This window comes from Pleurodeles waltl, chromosome 6, assembly GCF_031143425.1.
Source record: "Pleurodeles waltl isolate 20211129_DDA chromosome 6, aPleWal1.hap1.20221129, whole genome shotgun sequence".
In the NCBI taxonomy this organism is placed as follows: domain Eukaryota; kingdom Metazoa; phylum Chordata; class Amphibia; order Caudata; family Salamandridae; genus Pleurodeles; species Pleurodeles waltl.
Genome location: NC_090445.1, coordinates 17001932 through 17023281, shown reverse-complemented (window position 1 = coordinate 17023281; position 21350 = coordinate 17001932). Strand labels below are relative to the sequence as shown.

The 21350-nt window shown below is 49.4% G+C and overlaps 1 protein-coding gene across 1 annotated transcript in view; it reads left to right on the top strand.

Annotated features, from left to right (window-relative positions):
• The window catches only part of FNBP1 (formin binding protein 1), a 331426-nt gene that overhangs the window by 298306 nt on the left and 11770 nt on the right, over window positions 1-21350 (top strand). Inside the window, exon 5 of the mRNA XM_069241973.1 lies at window positions 3676-3738. Coding sequence (XP_069098074.1) covers window positions 3676-3738 — 63 coding nt within the window. The remainder of the gene's footprint in view (window positions 1-3675; window positions 3739-21350) is intronic.

The following is a 21350-nucleotide window of genomic DNA, read 5'->3' as shown; positions in this document are numbered from 1 at the left end:
GTCTGGGGCTGGGGATGGTTTGAGGATGTATCACTGTTAGTTGACAGTAAAGAGATTTTCGAGTTTTATCTTGAACTGATTTTAGATCTTTGCGAGGGGGCGATAGCCAAGTATACTATGGCACTGGTTGGCCAGGTTTTGATCTTGTTATCAAGCTCATTGGGATTTTGCGACCAGGTCTGTTCTTACAAAAAGGTTGGGTTAGTAGCAGGAGGCGCTGGAGCATTTCTTAATGAACGTCTGTGTATCTCACCCACCCCCATCAGTGAGGGCTTTATTAGGTTATTTGGGTGAATCGGTTTCAGCTAACAGCCTCCTGCTGACCATGGGAGAGGTTAGGTGTGCTGATGGAAGCTGACACAAATAGTGACTGAGGTTGGCCACTGAGCTCAGAGCTGCATGGAGCTGGTTCAGTTCTCCTCATAAGCTCCCCTAGTCACCATCATTGGTGCTATTCTTAGGTCCAGTATTTCCATCGCTCCCTGCCCCTGGTGGATCAATGCATGGTTTGTCTTCTGATCTCCATATTGGGCCCCAGTGGATGCTGCAGAGCTCTGCGGTGCGCATCGTTAGGATCATGCCAGTTCAGCACATTCAGTCTGAGACCCTGATGATAGCTCTTCTGGACCATAGTTTCTTTAGCATCATTGTGATTGGATAACTTCTATCATTTCAGCCTTCACTCAAGAACTACTTTTTTCTTTTCCATTCAGCACTCAACTAGAGTGCATGTGTTCTTGCTCTTTCCCTTGTGTGCTGCTTCCTACCCTCACATACCTGGTCCCCGGGCGCTGTTTGCTGCTCCCCACCACTTCTAGCTTGTGCTCAAAACACAGCAATGAGTGCATTTTTGTCAGACTGTGACAAAAGTCAGCCTTTAAGGGTTGTTTTTGTTTTGTCTCCTATATGCATTTATTACGGCAAAGCACAGGCCTTGGCACCCAGAGGTTTTTGATGGTGCTGGGTCGGTGGGGCTGACGCCGCCCTCTCTCAAGCGGGCGTGTGAGGCAGAAGGTGTACTTAGTATGACTGGGAAAGAGATGTTTCTTTCCCTGGGCTACTGCAGCGCACCAAATGGCTGAGCATTTGTTTCATTAGCAAGTCATGAGGATGGTAAATTAGACCTTGGCGAGTGCCTTTCTAAAATTAGTTTTTTTTTTTTTAATTCAGAAAATGTTGAATTCAGTTCAGTATTTTGAAATGCTTTTCCTTTTACTTTTTTTTAAAAACAATTTTCAAAAACAAGCATTGGCAAAGCCAATAGCTAGGGACTTGTATTATAACGGTGACGTCCTTTGACTTTGGCATGCTTTTTTTGTATTTTTATTTAATTACCTGAAAGAATCCAGACCCTGCCTAATACAGCCTCAGCACGCCATGCCACTGATACCTGTGTGTTTCATGAATAATAAGAACCTTAGCACAAAATGAAAGTACCCGCGACACCACTGAAAGAGCCCGGATAGCGTGCTTCGTTGAGTCCTTAGCAGGGTAGATAATAATTGCCTAACAAAATCTGGGCCCTGGCTGGTTCGGATTAATTAATTAGACCATTTAAAAATATATATATTTGGTCTGTTTGGTGTGTGTATTTGGCAAATGGATCAAATAACTCTTTGCTGTTTGATTTAGTTAATCACACAGCAATTTCCTCTCAGTTCCATGTATCTGTCGGAGTTCATGGGGAGCCGTGTGTCATTTAGGGCGTGTAGCAGAGTGGGGAGGCTCTGTTCAGACCTTACTCATGGCTGCTCTGTTAGTAGGTGGCAATCATTTAGCTCTGCAGCGTTTAAGCAAATCAGATGTGTGGGGCAATCAATCAATCAATCAAAAAATGTATATAGCGCGCTACTCACCCGTGAGGGTCTCAAGGCGCTTGGTGGTGGGGTGGGGGGGCAGGAGGGTTACTGTTCGAACAGCCATGTTTTGAGGTTTTTTCTGAAGGGCACTGCCACTCCGTAACATATAACAGCAACCAGAGTAGATGTCTGGACACCAGTCCTCTGAAAGTGAGCCATTGCAGCGGTGGCCAGAAACACCGGGGAGACGTTCACTCAGGGAGAAGGGAATTTGTGTTGAATAACCGTAGAATATATCCTAATTCTGAAGGGGTTCTTGCAGGTGACCCTGAAGGGTAGCAGGGTTTGCATCCGGCCTGCTGAGCTCACCTGTGTGGTACCTAGAGCTCCTTGCAGTCCGAAGGAGTCGATGGGCCTTACTTTCATAATTCCTCCATCACCCATCATCTGTTTGTCATGTTGTGGTTACCGCAACAGCCTATGTCTTGATGACTAGACAAGTTTAGATGCTGGAGGGAGACGCCAAGACACTTCTCTTTTATTTATTTTCTCTCCCTGCTCATACGTGCCAGGTGTGTGGATAGTTGTTCAGCACATACATGTTACCTCCCAATCTTAATATTTTCACTTCTAGATACGATGCTCCTTTGGAGTAGAAATGGATGACATTAGACCATACAGTTCATTGTTGTCCAGTCGCTACACAGGACATCTTTTCTCAGTCTGGGCGGTTTGAATTCAAGGACCTTTGTAATGCGCAGGTGATTCACCCAGAGGCGGCGCTGTTCAGGCTCTTCCTACACCTGAATAGATTGGTTCTTCCACAGATGTGCAGTGGGGTGGCTGCAATAACTGGCGTGGCTCTCCCTCCCTTGCATGTGCACTGACGCCAGCTGCTCCTGAGGGTTGACACCACTGGAACTGGTTGGTTAGAAATGCTTCCTGGTGAAGAACAAGGCTGTGTGAACTAAGGACAGTGATCTGTTTGTAGATGGGGAGAGCGAGATAAAGGCATTACTGTAAATGAAGTAAAAAAGAAAAACGCTCAACATTTTCATATGTGTAAGTAAAAGAAAGAAGCACTGGTCAACGGACTTTTATCCTTCGGGTGTCTTGAGTCTTCACACCATTGGAGGGTTGGAAAGCATCTCCAGGGCGTGAGGCCAGGAGTCCTGCTGCAGCAAGCCTTGGACATGTCTTCTTTCATGTAAGATAGTCTAGCTTAGACCTCAAGGACAATCCGAGTGTCCTTGGCATACATAAAGCAGTCGCCTCATGGACTCCAGCATCTATGTCAACGAGAGGACATGGAGATCAAACATTTGTAATGTAGAGCTCTTCTGCACCCCAAAGTTTAGGTAATGGGGTGCACAGACATAAAGATCCCTTAGTAATGTAGGTTAAGTGCCCTAGACACAAAGTTCACCAAGTGATATGAAAAGAATGTGATGAGCTGTGATGCTGGACACCAGAGGCCGGTCTAGTAGGACCACCATCTTACCCAACGTGGCCACTGGTGCCGAGACTGCGCCCGGCTTGCACCGGATACTCTGGGTCCTACCAACCTCTGAAGTTGGTTGGATGCATCTCTCTCCAAGTCTTAAGCTGTAGAGGAAGCTTTCCTACTTGTAAGGGAGCCCTTTTGGAGTTATAAACTGCGACCTGGCTGCTCTGTTGCTTCAGCTCAGATGCAGGCACTGGGCAGGGGTTCATCCACCCAGGGCCCCCCTGTACCGGATACCCCAGAAGGTGAATGGACTGGATACGTCACCCAAGCCTATGAGTTTAATACAAATTGTCTCAGGGAATGTCTTTTATACTTGGTTCCAACCAATAACTTTTATTCTTATTGTCTTTAAATTTCTTTCTTTTGCAGCATTTTCACGATGGACGCAAGATACAGCAGCACATAGAAACCTGTTGGAAGCAGCTTGAAGCGGTATGTATTGTGCTCCCCGTTAGTGCGCTCACTGTTCTAAATGCGTAAGGTTTACTTACTTTTTAGGTCTCTCCTACTAGACAGCCTTCGGCTGTCTGGGAGGACAAAGCCTCTTGTTGGCCATACTAGAAACCTATAGTAGACTCCGACCCGCCCGTTGCCTACGTTGGTTGGCTTTATTGTCACTCTCATTGGCTCACTTCTTTTTCATTTGCTTGCCTAAATCTTTTTATGTCGAAGCCTCCCACACAGCAGCGGTCTGGTTTGCAAAGACATCTTGGGGACATTCTAAAAGCTTCCCTGGATGCCGCCATTGCTCACCATTGGCTTTGTGGCTTATAACACACATTTGCCTACCTTCTGTTTGCTGGCTTTATTTGTTTTAAGCTGTTCAGCTTGAGTTAGTCCCTCTCGTGAAGCACTGTTTCTTTACTGTATTCTTTCACAAGTGCTTGCTTTCTGTCTTATTTGTTCTTATCTAGTTACACTTGTTGAGCATTCAAGAACAAAGGTCAAATGTCAGGCGCTGTCATCGGAGGGAGCTTTGTGTTTTTTTTTCCTCTGACTTCAAAGTGACAGGATTTATGTGACAACCCTCCTGGCTACGTATGTGAGAAGAACCGCTGTAGGATGTCTGTAAATTAACTGAGCAAATATTTCAGAATATTTCTGAATTAGAAAAGCACAAATGAAGCACATTATTTTGTAATTCTGATATGTGATGCCTTTTATACACATTGTTCGTGCACTGTTTAGTGTGATCAGTAAAACTGTACGTCTCTTTAAAAGTAATGGGCATTTCAATTGAAAATGTGTTGCCTCTCATGACTGTGCACTACCACACCATACATACCCCACTCGGAGACTGTAATCCACTCTACCGCAGTCCACTCTACAACACACTACTTCACAACACTCTAGTTACTTCTGTGCTATGCTTCTCCACTCTACCCTACTCCACCACACTCCATGACATTCTGTGACACTCCAATCCACAAGACTCTACTCCATGCCACGCTTCACCACTCCACGGCACTCTACTCCACTCTGTGACACTGTATGCCACGCTACGCCACTCCACTCTACGCCGCTCCACTCCAGACCACCCTACACCACTCCACTCCATGCTTCTCCACTCTACCCTACTCCACCACACTCTATGACATTCCACTCCACTCTAAGCCACTTCACTCCAGACCACCCTACGCCGCTCCACTCCATGCTTCTCCACTCTACCCTACTCCACCACACTCCATGACATTCTGTGACACTCCAATCCACAAGACTCTACTTCATGCCACGCTTCACCACTCCACGGCACTCTACTCCACTCTGTGACACTCTATGCCACTCTACTCCACCCTACGCCACTCCACTCCATGCTTCTCCACTCTACCCTACTCCACCACACTCCATGACATTCTACTCCACTCTAAGCCACTTCACTCCAGACCACCCTACGCCGCTCCACTCCATGCTTCTCCACTCTACCCTACTCCACTACACTCCATGACATTCTGTGACACTCCGATCCACAAGACTCTACTCCATGCCACGCTAAGCCACTCCACGACACTCTACTCCACTCTGTGACACTGCATGCCACTCTACGCCACTCCACTCTAAGCCACTTCACTCTAGACCACTCTACGCCGCTCCACCCTACGCCGCTCCACTCCATGGTTCTCCACTCTACCCTACTCCACCACACTCCATGACATTCTGTGACACTCCAATCCACAAGACTCTACTCCATGCCACGCTACGCCACTCCACGACATTCTACTCCACTCTAAGCCACTTCACTCTAGACCACCCTATGCCACTCCACTCCATGCTTCTCCACTCTACCCTACTCCACTACACTCCATGCCACGCCACTCCACTCCACACTAAGCCACTTCACTCTAGACCACCCTACGCCGCTCCACTCCATGCTTCTCCACTCTACCCTACGCCACTACACACCAATGACATTCTGTGACACTCCGATCCACAAGACTCTACTCCATGCCACGCTACGCCACTCCATGACATTCTACTCCACTCTGTGACACTGCATGCCACTCTACGCCACTCCATGACATTCTACTCCACTCTGTGACACTGCATGCCACTCTACGCCACTCCACTCTAAGCCACTTCACTCTAGACCACCCTACGCCGCTCCACTCTACCCTACTCCACTACCCTCCATGCCACGCCACTCCACTCTAATCCACTTCATTCTAGACCACTCTACGCCGCTCCACTCTAAGCCACTTCACTCCAGACCACCCTACACCGCTCCACTCCATGCTTCTCCACTCTGACACTACTCTGTTGTGCTCTATGGCACTGTACTCCATTCCACCATGACACTCTACGACACCTCACTCTACACCATTCCTCTCCGGCACTCCACGACACTTTACTCCACTCTGTGAAACTGTATGCCACTCTACGCCACTCCACTGTGCAACACTTTACTGCACTCTATGCCACTTCATGCTATTTAACGCCACTCCACGTTACGCCACTATGCTCTTGACACTCCTCCACGCTACGCCACTATACTCTGACACTACTCCACGCTACTTCACTATGCTTTGACACTACTCCACGCTACGTCACTATGCTTTGACACTACTCCACGGTACGTGTAGGAAAGTACCATCTTGCCTGGCATGTTACCCCCATATTTCACTGTATATATGTTGTTTTAGTTGTATGTGTCACTGGGACCCTGCCAGTCGGGGCCCCAGTGCTCATAAGTGTGCCCTGTATGTGTTCCCTGTGTGACGACTAACTGTCTCACTGAGGCTCTGCTAACCAGAACCTCAATGGTTATGCTCTCTCATTTCTTTCCAAATTGTCACTAACAGGCTAGTGACCAATTTCACCAATTCACATTGGCATACTGGAACACCCCTATAATTCCCTAGTATATGGTACTGAGGTACCCAGGGTATTGGGGTTCCAGGAGATCCCTATGGGCTGCAGCATTTCTTTTGCCACCCATAGGGAGCTCTGACAATTCTTACACAGGCCTGCCACTGCAGCCTGAGTGAAATAACGTCCACGTTATTTCACAGCCATATACCACTGCACTTAAGTAACTTATAAGTCAACTATATGTCTAACCTTTACCTGGTAAAGGTTGGGTGCTAAGTTACTTAGTGTGTGGGCACCCTGGCACTAGCCAAGGTGCCCCCATATCGTTCAGGGCAAATTCCCCGGACTTTGTGAGTGCGGGGACACCATTACACGCGTGCACTATACATAGGTCACTACCTATGTATACCGTCACAATGGTAACTCCAAACATGGCCATGTAACATGTCTAAGATCATGGAATTGTCAATGGCATTGGGGAGACAATTCCATGATCCCCCGAGTCTCTAGCACAGACCCGGGTACTGCCAAACTACCTTTCCCGGGGTTTCACTGCAGCTGCTGCTGCTGCCAAACCCTCAGACCGGTTTCTGCCCTCCTGGGATCCAGCCAGGCCTGGCCCAGGAAGGCAGAACACAGGACTTCCTCAGAGAGAGGGTGTTACACCCTCTCCTTTTGGAAAAAGGTGTCAGGGCTGGGGAGGAGTAGCCTTCCCTAGCCTCTGGAAATGCTTTGATGGGCACAGATGGTGCCCATCTCTGCATAAGCCAGTCTACACCGGTTCAGGGATCCCCCAGCCATGCTCTGGCGCGAAACTGGACAAAGGAAAGGGTAGTGACCACTCCCCTGACCTGTACCTCCCCTGGGAGGTGCCCAGAGCTCCTCCAGTGTGCTCCAGACCTCTGCCATCTTGGAAACAGAGGTGCTGCTGGCACACTGGACTGCTCTGAGTGGCCAGTGCCAGCAGGTGACGTCAGAGACTCCTTCTGATAGGCTCTTACCTGTGTTGCTAGCCTATCCTCCTTCCTAGGTAGCCAAACCTCCTTTTCTGGCTATTTAGGGTCTCTGCTTTGGGGAATTCTTTAGATAACGAATGCGAGAGCTCATCAGAGTTCCTCTGCATCTCTCTCTTCACCTTCTGCCAAGGAATCGACCGCTGACTGCTCAGGGCGCCTGCAAAACCGCAACAAAGTAGCAAAGGCGACTACTGCAACCTTGTATCGCTGATCCTGCCGCCTTCTCAACTGTTTTCCTGGTGGTGCATGCTGTGGGGGTAGTCTGCCTCCTCACTGCACTAGAAGCTCCAAAGAAATCTCCCATGGGTCGACGGAATCTTCCCCCTGCAACCGCAGGCATCAAAAGACTGCATCACCGGTCCTCTGGGTCCCCTCTCAGCACGACGAGCGTGGTCCCTGGAACTCAGCAACTCTGTCCAAGTGACTCCCACAGTCCAGTGACTCTTCAGTCCAAGTTTGGTGGAGGTAAGTCCTTGCCTCCCCACGCTAGACTGCATTGCTGGGTAACGCGTGATTTGCAGCTGCTCCGGCTCCTGTGCACTCTTCCAGGATTTCCTTTGTGCACAGCCAAGCCTGGGTCCCCGACACTCTAACCTGCAGTGCACAACCTCGTGAGTTGTCCTCCGGCGTCGTGGGATCTTCTTTTGTGACTTCGGGTGAGCTCCGGTTCACTCCTCTTCGTAGTGCCTGTTCCGGCACTTCTGCAGGTGCTGCCTGCTTCTGTGAGGGCTCCTTGTCTTGCTGGGCGCCCCCTCTGTCTCCTCACGCAATTGGCGACATCCTGGTCCCTCCTGGGCCACAGCAGCATCCAAAAACCTTAACTGCGACCCTTGCAGCTAGCAAGGCTTGTTTGCGGTCTTTCTGCGTGGGAATACCTCTGCAAGCTTCTTCACGACGTGGGACATCCATCCTCCAAAGGGGTAGTTCCTAGTCCTCTTCGTTCTTGCAGAATCCACAGCTTCTACCATCCGGTGGCAGCTTCTTTGCACCCTCAGCTGTCATTTCCTGGGCATCTGCCCAATCTCGACTTTGTCGCGACTCTTGGACTTGGTCCCCTTTGTTCCACAGGTACTGTCGTCCGGAAATCCATTGTTGTTGCATTGCTGGTGTTGGTCTTCCTTGCAGAATTCCCCTATCACGACTTCTGTGCTCTCTGGGGAATATAGGTGCACTTTACACCTACTTTTCAGGGTCTTGGGGTGGGCTATTTGTCTATCCCTCACTGTTTTCTTACAGTCCCAGCGACCCTCTACAAGCTCACATAGGTTTGGGGTCCATTCGTGGTTCGCATTCCACTTTTGGAGTATATGGTTTGTGTTGCCCCTATACCTATGTGCTCTCATTGCAATCTATTGTGACTATACGTTGCTTGCATTAATCCCTTTTGCTATTACTGCATAATTTTGGTATTGTGTGCATATATCTTGTGTATATTTGCTATCCTCATACTGAGGGTACTCACTGAGATACTTTTGGCATATTGTCATTAAAAAAAAGTACCTTTATTTTTAGTATATCTGTGTATTGTGTTTTCTTATGATATTGTGCATATGACACCAGTGGTATAGTAGGAGCTTTGCATGTCTCCTAGTTCAGCCTAAGCTGCTCTGCTAAGCTACCCTTTTCTATCAGCCTAAGTTGCTAGACACCTCTTCTACACTAATAAGGGATAACTGGACCTGGTGCAGAGTGTAAGTACCCCTTGGTACCACTACAAACCAGGCCAGCCTCCTACAGTACGCCACTATACTCTGACACTACTCCACGCTACGCCACTATGCTCTGACACTACTCCACGCTACGCCACTATACTCTGACACTGCTCCACGCTACTAGACTCTGACACTACGCCACGCTACTATACTCTGACACTACTACACGCTACACCATTATACTCTGACACTACTCCACGCTATGCCACTATACTCTGACACTACTCCACGCTACTATACTATGACACTACTCCACGCTACGCCACTATGCTCTGACACTACTCCACGGTACGCCACTATACTCTGACACTACTCCACTATACTCTGACACTACTCCACGCTACTCCACTATACTCTGACACTACTCCACGCTACTATACTCTGACACTACTCCACGCCACTATACTCTGACACTACTCCAAGCTACGCCACTATACTGACACTACTCCACGCTACGCCACTATACACTGACACTACTCCACTGTACTATACTCTGACACTGCTCCACGCCACTCCACTATACTCTGACACTACTCTCCATGCTACGCCACTATACTCTGACACTACTCCACGCTACTCCACTATACTCTGACACTACTCCACGCTACGCCACTATACTCTGACACTACTCCAAGCTACACCACTATGCTCTGACACTACTCCACACCACTATGCTCTGACACTACTCCACTATACTCTGACACTACTCCACGTCATGCCACTATGCTCTGACACTACTCCACGCTACGCCACTATACTCTGACACTAATCCACGCTACGCCATTATGCTCTGACACTACTCCACTATACTCTGACTCTACTCCATGCCACTATACTCTGACACTCCTCGACGCTACGCCACTATGCTCTAACACTTCTCCACGGTACGCCACTATGCTCTGACACTACTCCACTATACTCTGACACTACTCCACCATACTCTAACACTACTCCACACCACGATGCTCTGTCACTACTCCACGCCATTATACTCTGACACTACCCCACGCTACGCCACTATACTGACACTACTCCACGCCACTATACTCTGACACTACTCCACGCTACGCCACTATACTCGGACACTACTCCACACTACGCCACTATACTCGGACACTACTCCACGCTACGCCACTATACTCTGACACTACTCCACGCTACGCCACTATACTCGGACACTACTCCACGCTACGCCACTATACTCTGACACTACTCCACGCTACGCCACTATACTCTGACACTACTCCACGCCACTATACTCTGACACTACTCCACACCACTATACTCTGACACTACTCCTCCACGCCACTATACTCTGACACTACTCCACACCACTATACTCTGACACTATTCCACGCTACGCCACTATACTCTGACACTACTCCACGCCACTATACTCTGACACTAAACCACGCTACTATACTCTGACACTACGCCACGCTACTATACTCTGACACTACACCACACCACTATACTCTGACCGTACTCCACACCACTATACTCTGACACTACCCCACGCTACGCCACTATACTCTGACACTACTTCACGCTACGCCACTATACTCTGACACTACTCCACTCTATGCTAAGCCACTTCACTTTACGACACTCTGCTCTACTCTGCCACTCCACTCTTAAACACTATGCTACTCCACGCCACTCCACGCTATCATACCACTGCACACTACGCCACTCCACTCTACTTTACAACACTTCCACTCTACTTTACAACACTTCACTCCAATCTATGCTGCACCAGTCCATGCCCCCTCACTCTGTGTCCCACTGCAACACTGCGCCATGACACTCCGTGCGTCTGTCCTTCACTCGATCCCCCTCCACTCTACTCCACTCTTCACCATGGCATGCGCGCTGTGTTTGTCTCTTCACTGGAGCAGACCCTGTTTACCCACTTTTTGATGGTCTGATTTGTATCCTTCCACTGCTTACATTTAGGGAACTACTTTTTCTCCTTTCCATCATGCAGTCTGAGTGCCCGCGTTCACTTGTGTTGTACTGCTTCCTCGCTTGTTGCTTCTCCATCACCAGCCCCCCAACATGCTCCACAGTTGCACCCCTCCACCTCGCAGTAGGGTGCAGTACTGCCATTGCTGCTGTGCCCACCCGTATTGTGTTCTGCGCCCCTCTACCCGCTGGAATTATTTCGTTCAAACCTTGGCATGGCCTGGCAGCTACATGAGGAGCGCTTTGTGCAAGTACAATTTCCTTTTTTAACATTTAAAAAAATATATACCGATCTATGTGGCGTCGAGCATCTTAGACTGTAAATGAAACAAAAAGAAAGATCTTGCCCCGTTGTTAAGTCTGGACATGCACGCACCCTTCACCACGCATGGGTGGGGCCACAGAATGACGTGGCCAGCAGCCGTGGCTGGATCATGGTCTCTTCTTTCCTTCTCTCCTTCTGTTCCAATGCTTGGATTGGAAACTGACTTGTTGGAGCCGTGAACAGCATTTTGATTTTTCCCGATGCAGCCCCAGTGCTTAATCTGTAAATAAAGAGGTGCCGGTGCCCAAAGCCCTCCACTTAAACACGTGGCTGCTGTAATTAAATGTGCGAGCCCGGAATACTGAGGCAGCGTAGTCCTGAAGCCATCTCGGGCCTCTTTAATCCAATCCATTTACAGCCACTCCCTGCTCCTTCAGCTCACTCTTGCAGCTTTCTTCCTTTGTGACGTTTTTTTCGTTTTTCTCTTTCTCCGTCTGTCCCATATGTGTCTTTTTCTCGCAGTAAATGCTTGAGGCAGAAGAATAAGCTCCGGCCATCACAAATAAGGGCCGGTGCTCAGCACCGAAAACAACAAGCACAAATTAACAGCTATGCAGCACAGTATCGGGGTGAGGCCTTCTGGCTTTGCCAATGCTTGTTTTATTTGCTGGGTCGAACGGAACAGCTGTGTTGCTCTCTCCTGCGCTGAAGCTTGTGGCCTCATCTCCCCGAGGGGGTGAGTGCTGGGCCCAGAACTGGAAGCCACAAACGTTGCTTCAGTGGCCCTCTGATTTCTGTGGCCTTGTGGCTCCCTGTCCCCTTGGCAGCCCGAAGCTGCCCTTTGTTAACCAGTTGCTCTTTCCCAAAGGTCCCTGTCGTGAGAGTGGGTGTCGACAGTGGCGAGCAGCTCGTGTCACGATACAGAGCGAGCGCGACCTCCTTTGGCTCCTCCCTGAAACTGTGCTAGAAAAACCTGCAAAAAAATGCTTTAATGGCCGCTCACAGCACAGCTTTTATATGACTTGCCAGCAATTCCAGAGCTTCTCGATAATTCCAATACGTTTTGTTGTGTTCAGACAGATCCTCCCCTCCCCAGGGTACCGGACTGAGTTACCCCCTAAAGAAAACTCGATGGATAAATACTGATTTGTTTTCAGAAATATTTCCCTAAAAATTGGCAGATGAGCAATATCCTAATAATGATTTAAACATCTGGTTCTCCATTGTCACATGGGCTATTGCTTTAGAAAATACAGATGGAGTTTGTCCATTTCATGCCTCCATCCCCCCCTTGCAGCCTGGTTCTCAGTTACATCTCATGTCTGGGAATCTACTGGGAAGGAGCGCGGTGTAAAATGAAACAACTGTGCACACCCTGGGTCGTAGGCATGATAGCTAGAGGCCCCGCACGGGCCAGCGCAGCGGAGCTGCTGCTCAGTTACAGGGGCTAGCAGTGTCATAGCAGACAGGTCACATCAGACCTCCAGCAGCAGTAGTGATCATAGTAGCACATCTTTATCAGTACAATAAATATCTCCACACAAACCCGGAAGTGATAGCCAGAGCAGTCAGGTGGCCATTGCTACCAAATAAACTCAGCATCAAGCCTCCCAAACTCGGGATGTATGTCAGCTTTTAATATACTTGAGAAGTGCAGTCAATTGGTCCGAAACGTCATCTTGACACTTTCCGAAAAAGGTGGTTCACTCTGAAATACCACGTCAGTTTTGCACAATTTAAATCACTTTGCTCCAAACCCAAGCCTGTCATTTTTTTGAAAACAAAACAGTACTTCTGTCCCTAAATACCAGGTTTAATGTTTAGAAAATAAAATACATGTTTGGGCTTCAGATAAGAGCGGCAACAAACAAAGTAAAATTTGCAAAAAAACTCATTCACAACGTTAATCATAAGATTTCCTTATTTTTGGAGTTATTTATTCTTCATATACAGACAAATGCTCAGCTAACGTGTTTCGCCCAAAATAGAGCTTCATCAGGGAATAATCTATATGAATGGTCCATGTACGAAAGTCCCACACAGAAGTTAGTACATTAGGAGCAAAGGAAACAGCAGCCATGCACTAGGAGCACTCATAAAATGTGTCCGATACCCAGTGGTTGCTAGACTTAATAGAACCGGTGCTCGCAGCACCCCGATGTGGCGAGTTGTCCAAGCCGTGTTCGACAGGGCATCCGCCCCCAATGACAGCATACAAAACAGCAGTCGTATGCCATCACCATTATGCCAGGGTTAATCAGAGTGACGCCCAGAATAGCCGCAGTAAGTCAGGATAGGTGCCATTGTGCCAGTCCCCCTCATGAACAATAGACCAAAATAATTACGCCAAGAACACCAACGGTGTGTCAAGGATGGGCATTATGTCAGGTAGAGCCAGATGTGGCAAAGGCTAATAGTAGTCCAGAGTCCGCGCTACCTACAGACTGCAAGGGTTGTCAAGGATGGGCATTATGTCGGGTAGAGCCAGATGTGGCACAGGCTAATAGTATTACAGAGTCCGCGCTACCTACAGACTGCAAGGGTTGTCAAGGATGGGCATTAGGTCAGGTAGAGCCAGATGTGACAACGGCTGATAGTAGTCCAGAGTCCACGCTACCTAGAGACTGCAAGGGTTGTCAAGGATAGGCATTATGTCGGGTAGAGCCAGATGTGGCACAGGCTAATAGTAGTCCAGAGTCCACGCTACCTACAGACTGCAAGGGTTGTCAAGGATGGGCATTATGTCAGGTAGAGCCAGATGTGGCACAGGCTAATAGTAGTCCAGAGTCCACGCTACCTACAGACTGCAAGGGTTGTCAAGGATGGGCATTATGTCAGGTAGAGCCAGATGTGGCACAGGCTAATAGTAGTCCAGAGTCCACGCTACCTACAGACTGCAAGGGTTGTCAAGGATGGGCATTATGTCAGGTAGAGCCAGATGTGGCAAAGGCTAATAGTATTACAGAGTCCACGCTACCTACAGACTGCAAGGGTTGTCAAGGATGGGCATTATGTCGGGTAGAGCCAGATGTGGCACAGGCTAATAGTAGTCCAGAGTCCACGCTACCTACAGACTGCAAGGGTTGTCAAGGATGGGCATTATGTCGGGTAGAGCCAGATGTGGCACAGGCTAATAGTATTACAGAGTCCACGCTACCTACAGACTGCAAGGGTTGTCAAGGATGGGCACTATGTCGGGTGGAGCCAGATGTGGCACAGGCTAATAGTAGTCCAGAGTCCACGCTACCTACAGACTGCAAGGGTTGTCAAGGATGGGCATTATGTCGGGTAGAGCCAGATGTGGCACAGGCTAATAGTAGTCCAGAGTCCGCGCTACCTACAGACTGCAAGGATTGTCAAGGATGGGCATTATGTCAGGTAGAGCCAGATGTGGCACAGGCTAATAGTATTCCAGAGTCCACGCTACCTACAGACTGCAAGGGTTGTCAAGGATGGGCATTATGTCAGGTAGAGCCAGATGTGGCACAGGCTAATAGTATTCCAGAGTCCACGCTACCTACAGACTGCAAGGGTTGTCAAGGATGGGCATTATGTCAGGTAGAGCCAGATGTGGCACAGGCTAATAGTAGTCCAGAGTCCGCGCTACCTACAGACTGCAAGGGTTGTCAAGGATGGGCATTATGTCAGGTAGAGCCAGATGTGGCAAAGGCTAATAGTAGTCCAGAGTCCACGCTACCTACAGACTGCAAGGGTTGTCAAGGATGGGCATTATGTCAGGTAGAGCCAGATGTGGCAAAGGCTAATAGTAGTCCAGAGTCCAGGCTACCTTCAGACTGCAAGGGTTGTCAAGGATGGGCATTATGTCAGGTAGAGCCAGATGTGGCACAGGCTAATAGTAGTCCAGAGTCCACGCTACCTACAGACTGCAAGGGTTGTCAAGGATGGGCATTATGTCAGGTAGAGCCAGATGTGGCAAAGGCTAATAGTAGTCCAGAGTCCACGCTACCTACAGACTGCAAGGGTTGTCAAGGATGGGCATTATGTCAGGTAGAGCCAGATGTGGCACAGGCTAATAGTAGTCCAGAGTCCACGCTACCTACAGACTGCAAGGGTTGTCAAGGATGGGCATTATGTCGGGTAGAGCCAGATGTGGCACAGGCTAATAGTAGTCCAGAGTCCACGCTACCTACAGACTGCAAGGGTTGTCAAGGATGGGCATTATGTCGGGTAGAGCCAGATGTGGCACAGGCTAATAGTAGTCCAGAGTCCGCGCTACCTACAGACTGCAAGGATTGTCAAGGATGGGCATTATGTCAGGTAGAGCCAGATGTGGCAAAGGCTAATAGTAGTCCAGAGTCCACGCTACCTACAGACTGCAAGGGTTGTCAAGGATGGGCATTATGTCAGGTAGAGCCAGATGTGGCACAGGCTAATAGTAGTCCAGAGTCCACGCTACCTACAGACTGCAAGGGTTGTCAAGGATGGGCATTATGTCAGGTAGAGCCAGATGTGGCACAGGCTAATAGTAGTCCAGAGTCCACGCTACCTACAGACTGCAAGGGTTGTCAAGGATGGGCATTATGTCGGGTAGAGCCAGATGTGGCACAGGCTAATAGTATTCCAGAGTCCACGCTACCTACAGACTGCAAGGGTTGTCAAGGATGGGCACTATGTCGGGTAGAGCCAGATGTGGCACAGGCTAATAGTATTCCAGAGTCCACGCTACCTACAGACTGCAAGGGTTGTCAAGGATGGGCATTATGTCGGGTAGAGCCAGATGTGGCACAGGCTAATAGTATTCCAGAGTCCGCGCTACCTACAGACTGCAAGGGTTGTCAAGGATGGGCATTATGTCAGGTAGAGCCAGATGTGGCACAGGCTAATAGTAGTCCAGAGTCCACGCTACCTACAGACTGCAAGGGTTGTCAAGGATGGGCATTATGTCAGGTAGAGCCAGATGTGGCACAGGCTAATAGTAGTCCAGAGTCCACGCTACCTACAGACTGCAAGGGTTGTCAAGGATGGGTATTATGTCAGGTAGAGCCAGATGTGGCAAAGGCTAATAGTATTACAGAGTCCACGCTACCTACAGACTGCAAGGGTTGTCAAGGATGGGCATTATGTCAGGTAGAGCCAGATGTGGCACAGGCTAATAGTAGTCCAGAGTCCACGCTACCTACAGACTGCAAGGGTTGTCAAGGATGGGCATTATGTCAGGTAGAGCCAGATGTGGCAAAGGCTAATAGTAGTCCAGAGTCCACGCTACCTACAGACTGCAAGGGTTGTCAAGGATGGGCATTATGTCAGGTAGAGCCAGATGTGGCAAAGGCTAATAGTAGTCCAGAGTCCAGGCTACCTTCAGACTGCAAGTGTTGTCAAGGATGGGCATTATGTCAGGTAGAGCCAGATGTGGCACAGGCTAATAGTAGTCCAGAGTCCACGCTACCTACAGACTGCAAGGGTTGTCAAGGATGGGCATTATGTCAGGTAGAGCCAGATGTGGCAAAGGCTAATAGTATTACAGAGTCCACGCTACCTACAGACTGCAAGGGTTGTCAAGGATGGGCATTATGTCAGGTAGAGCCAGATGTGGCAAAGGCTAATAGTAGTCCAGAGTCCACGCTACCTGCAGACTGCAAGGGTTGTCAAGGATGGGCATTATGTCAGGTAGAGCCAGATGTGGCAAAGGCTAATAGTAGTCCAGAGTCCACGCTACCTGCAGACTGCAAGGGTTGTCAAGGATGGGCATTATGTCAGGTAGAGCCAGATGTGGCAAAGGCTAATAGTAGTCCAGAGTCCACGCTACCTACAGACTGCAAGGGTTGTCAAGGATGGGCATTATGTCGGGTAGAGCCAGATGTGGCACAGGCTAATAGTATTCCAGAGTCCACGCTACCTACAGACTGCAAGGGTTGTCAAGGATGGGCACTATGTCGGGTAGAGCCAGATGTGGCACAGGCTAATAGTATTCCAGAGTCCACGCTACCTACAGACTGCAAGGGTTGTCAAGGATGGGCATTATGTCGGGTAGAGCCAGATGTGGCACAGGCTAATAGTATTCCAGAGTCCGCGCTACCTACAGACTGCAAGGGTTGTCAAGGATGGGCATTATGTCAGGTAGAGCCAGATGTGGCACAGGCTAATAGTAGTCCAGAGTCCACGCTACCTACAGACTGCAAGGGTTGTCAAGGATGGGCATTATGTCAGGTAGAGCCAGATGTGGCACAGGCTAATAGTAGTCCAGAGTCCACGCTACCTACAGACTGCAAGGGTTGTCAAGGATGGGTATTATGTCAGGTAGAGCCAGATGTGGCAAAGGCTAATAGTATTACAGAGTCCACGCTACCTACAGACTGCAAGGGTTGTCAAGGATGGGCATTATGTCAGGTAGAGCCAGATGTGGCACAGGCTAATAGTAGTCCAGAGTCCACGCTACCTACAGACTGCAAGGGTTGTCAAGGATGGGCATTATGTCAGGTAGAGCCAGATGTGGCAAAGGCTAATAGTAGTCCAGAGTCCACGCTACCTACAGACTGCAAGGGTTGTCAAGGATGGGCATTATGTCAGGTAGAGCCAGATGTGGCAAAGGCTAATAGTAGTCCAGAGTCCAGGCTACCTTCAGACTGCAAGTGTTGTCAAGGATGGGCATTATGTCAGGTAGAGCCAGATGTGGCACAGGCTAATAGTAGTCCAGAGTCCACGCTACCTACAGACTGCAAGGGTTGTCAAGGATGGGCATTATGTCAGGTAGAGCCAGATGTGGCAAAGGCTAATAGTATTACAGAGTCCACGCTACCTACAGACTGCAAGGGTTGTCAAGGATGGGCATTATGTCAGGTAGAGCCAGATGTGGCAAAGGCTAATAGTAGTCCAGAGTCCACGCTACCTGCAGACTGCAAGGGTTGTCAAGGATGGGCATTATGTCAGGTAGAGCCAGATGTGGCAAAGGCTAATAGTAGTCCAGAGTCCACGCTACCTGCAGACTGCAAGGGTTGTCAAGGATGGGCATTATGTCAGGTAGAGCCAGATGTGGCAAAGGCTAATAGTAGTCCAGAGTCCACGCTACCTACAGACTGCAAGGGTTGTCAAGGATGGGCATTATGTCAGGTAGAGCCAGATGTGGCAAAGGCTAATAGTATTACAGAGTCCACGCTACCTACAGACTGCAAGGGTTGTCAAGGATGGGCATTATGTCAGGTAGAGCCAGATGTGGCAAAGGCTAATAGTAGTCCAGAGTCCACGCTACCTGCAGACTGCAAGGGTTGTCAAGGATGGGCATTATGTCAGGTAGAGCCAGATGTGGCAAAGGCTAATAGTAGTCCAGAGTCCACGCTACCTGCAGACTGCAAGGGTTGTCAAGGATGGGCATTATGTCAGGTAGAGCCAGATGTGGCAAAGGCTAATAGTAGTCCAGAGTCCACGCTACCTGCAGACTGCAAGGGTTGTCAAGGATGGGCATTATGTCAGGTAGAGCCAGATGTGGCAAAGGCTAATAGTAGTCCAGAGTCCACGCTACCTGCAGACTGCAAGGGTTGTCAAGGATGGGCATTATGTCAGGTAGAGCCAGATGTGGCAAAGGCTAATAGTAGTCCAGAGTCCACGCTACCTACAGACTGCAAGGGTTGTCAAGGATGGGCATTATGTCAGGTAGAGCCAGATGTGGCACAGGCTAATAGTATTACAGAGTCCACGCTACCTACAGACTGCAAGGGTTGTCAAGGATGGGCATTATGTCAGGTAGAGCCAGATGTGGCACAGGCTAATAGTATTACAGAGTCCACGCTACCTACAGACTGCAAGGGTTGTCAAGGATGGGCATTATGTCAGGTAGAGCCAGATGTGGCACAGGCTAATAGTAGTCCAGAGTCCACGCTATCTACAGACTGCAAGGGTTGTCAAGGATGGGCATTATGTCAGGTAGAGCCAGATGTGGCACAGGCTAATAGTAGTCCAGAGTCCACGCTACCTACAGACTGCAAGGGTTGTCAAGGATGGGCATTATGTCAGGTAGAGCCAGATGTGGCACAGGCTAATAGTAGTCCAGAGTCCGCGCTACCTACAGACTGCAAGGGTTGTCAAGGATGGGCATTATGTCAGGTAGAGCCAGATGTGGCACAGGCTAATAGTAGTCCAGAGTCCGCGCTACCTACAGACTGCAAGGGTTGTCAAGGATGGGCATTATGTCAGGTAGAGCCAGATGTGGCACAGGCTAATAGTAGTCCAGAGTCCGCGCTACCTACAGACTGCAAGGGTTGTCAAGGATGGGCATTATGTCAGGTAGAGCCAGATGTGGCAAAGGCTAATAGTAGTCCAGAGTCCGCGCTACCTACAGACTGCAAGGGTTGTCAAGGATGGGCATTATGTCAGGTAGAGCCAGATGTGGCACAGGCTAATAGTAGTCCAGAGTCCGCGCTACCTACAGACTGCAAGGGTTGTCAAGGATGGGCATTATGTCAGGTAGAGCCAGATGTGGCACAGGCTAATAGTAGTCCAGAGTCCGCGCTACCTACAGACTGCAAGGGTTGTCAAGGATGGGCATTATGTCAGGTAGAGCCAGATGTGGCACAGGCTAATAGTAGTCCAGAGTCCGCGCTACCTACAGACTGCAAGGGTTGTCAAGGATGGGCATTATGTCAGGTAGAGCCAGATGTGGCACAGGCTAATAGTAGTCCAGAGTCCGCGCTACCTACAGACTGCAAGGGTTGTCAAGGATGGGCATTATGTCAGGTAGAGCCAGATGTGGCACAGGCTAATAGTAGTCCAGAGTCCACGCTACCTACAGACTGCAAGGGTTGTCAAGGATGGGCATTATGTCAGGTAGAGCCAGATGTGGCACAGGCTAATAGTAGTCCAGAGTCCACGCTACCTACAGACTGCAAGGGTTGTCAAGGATGGGCATTATGTCAGGTAGAGCCAGATGTGGCACAGGCTAATAGTAGTCCAGAGTCCGCGCTACCTACAGACTGCAAGGGTTGTCAAGGATGGGCATTATGTCAGGTAGAGCCAGATGTGACACAGGCTAATAGTAGTCCAGAGTCCGCGCTACCTACAGACTGCAAGGGTTGTCAAGGATGGGCATTATGTCAGGTAGAGCCAGATGTGGCACAGGCTAATAGTAGTCCAGAGTCCGCGCTACCTACAGACTGCAAGGGTTGTCAAGGATGGGCATTATGTCAGGTAGAGCCAGATGTGGCACAGGCTAATAGTAGTCCAGAGTCCGCGCTACCTACAGACTGCAAGGGTTGTCAAGGATGGGCATTATGTCAGGTAGAGCCAGATGTGGCAAAGGCTAATAGTAGTCCAGAGTCCGCGCTACCTACAGACTGCAAGGGTTGTCAAGGATGGGCATTATGTCAGGTAGAGCCAGATGTGGCACAGGCTAATAGTAGTCCAGAGTCCGCGCTACCTACAGACTGCAAGGGTTGTCAAGGATGGGCATTATGTCAGGTAGAGCCAGATGTGGCAAAGGCTAATAGTAGTCCAGAGTCCGCGCTACCTACAGACTGCAAGGGTTGTCAAGGATGGGCATTATGTCAGGTAGAGCCAGATGTGGCAAAGGCTAATAGTAGTCCAGAGTCCGCGCTACCTACAGACTGCAAGGGTTGTCAAGGATGGGCATTATGTCAGGTAGAGCCAGATGTGGCAAAGGCTAATAGTAGTCCAGAGTCCGCGCTACCTACAGACTGCAAGGGTTGTCAAGGATGGGCATTATGTCAGGTAGAGCCAGATGTGGCAAAGGCTAATAGTAGTCCAGAGTCCGCGCTACCTACAGACTGCAAGGGTTGTCAAGGATGGGCATTATGTCAGGTAGAGCCAGAT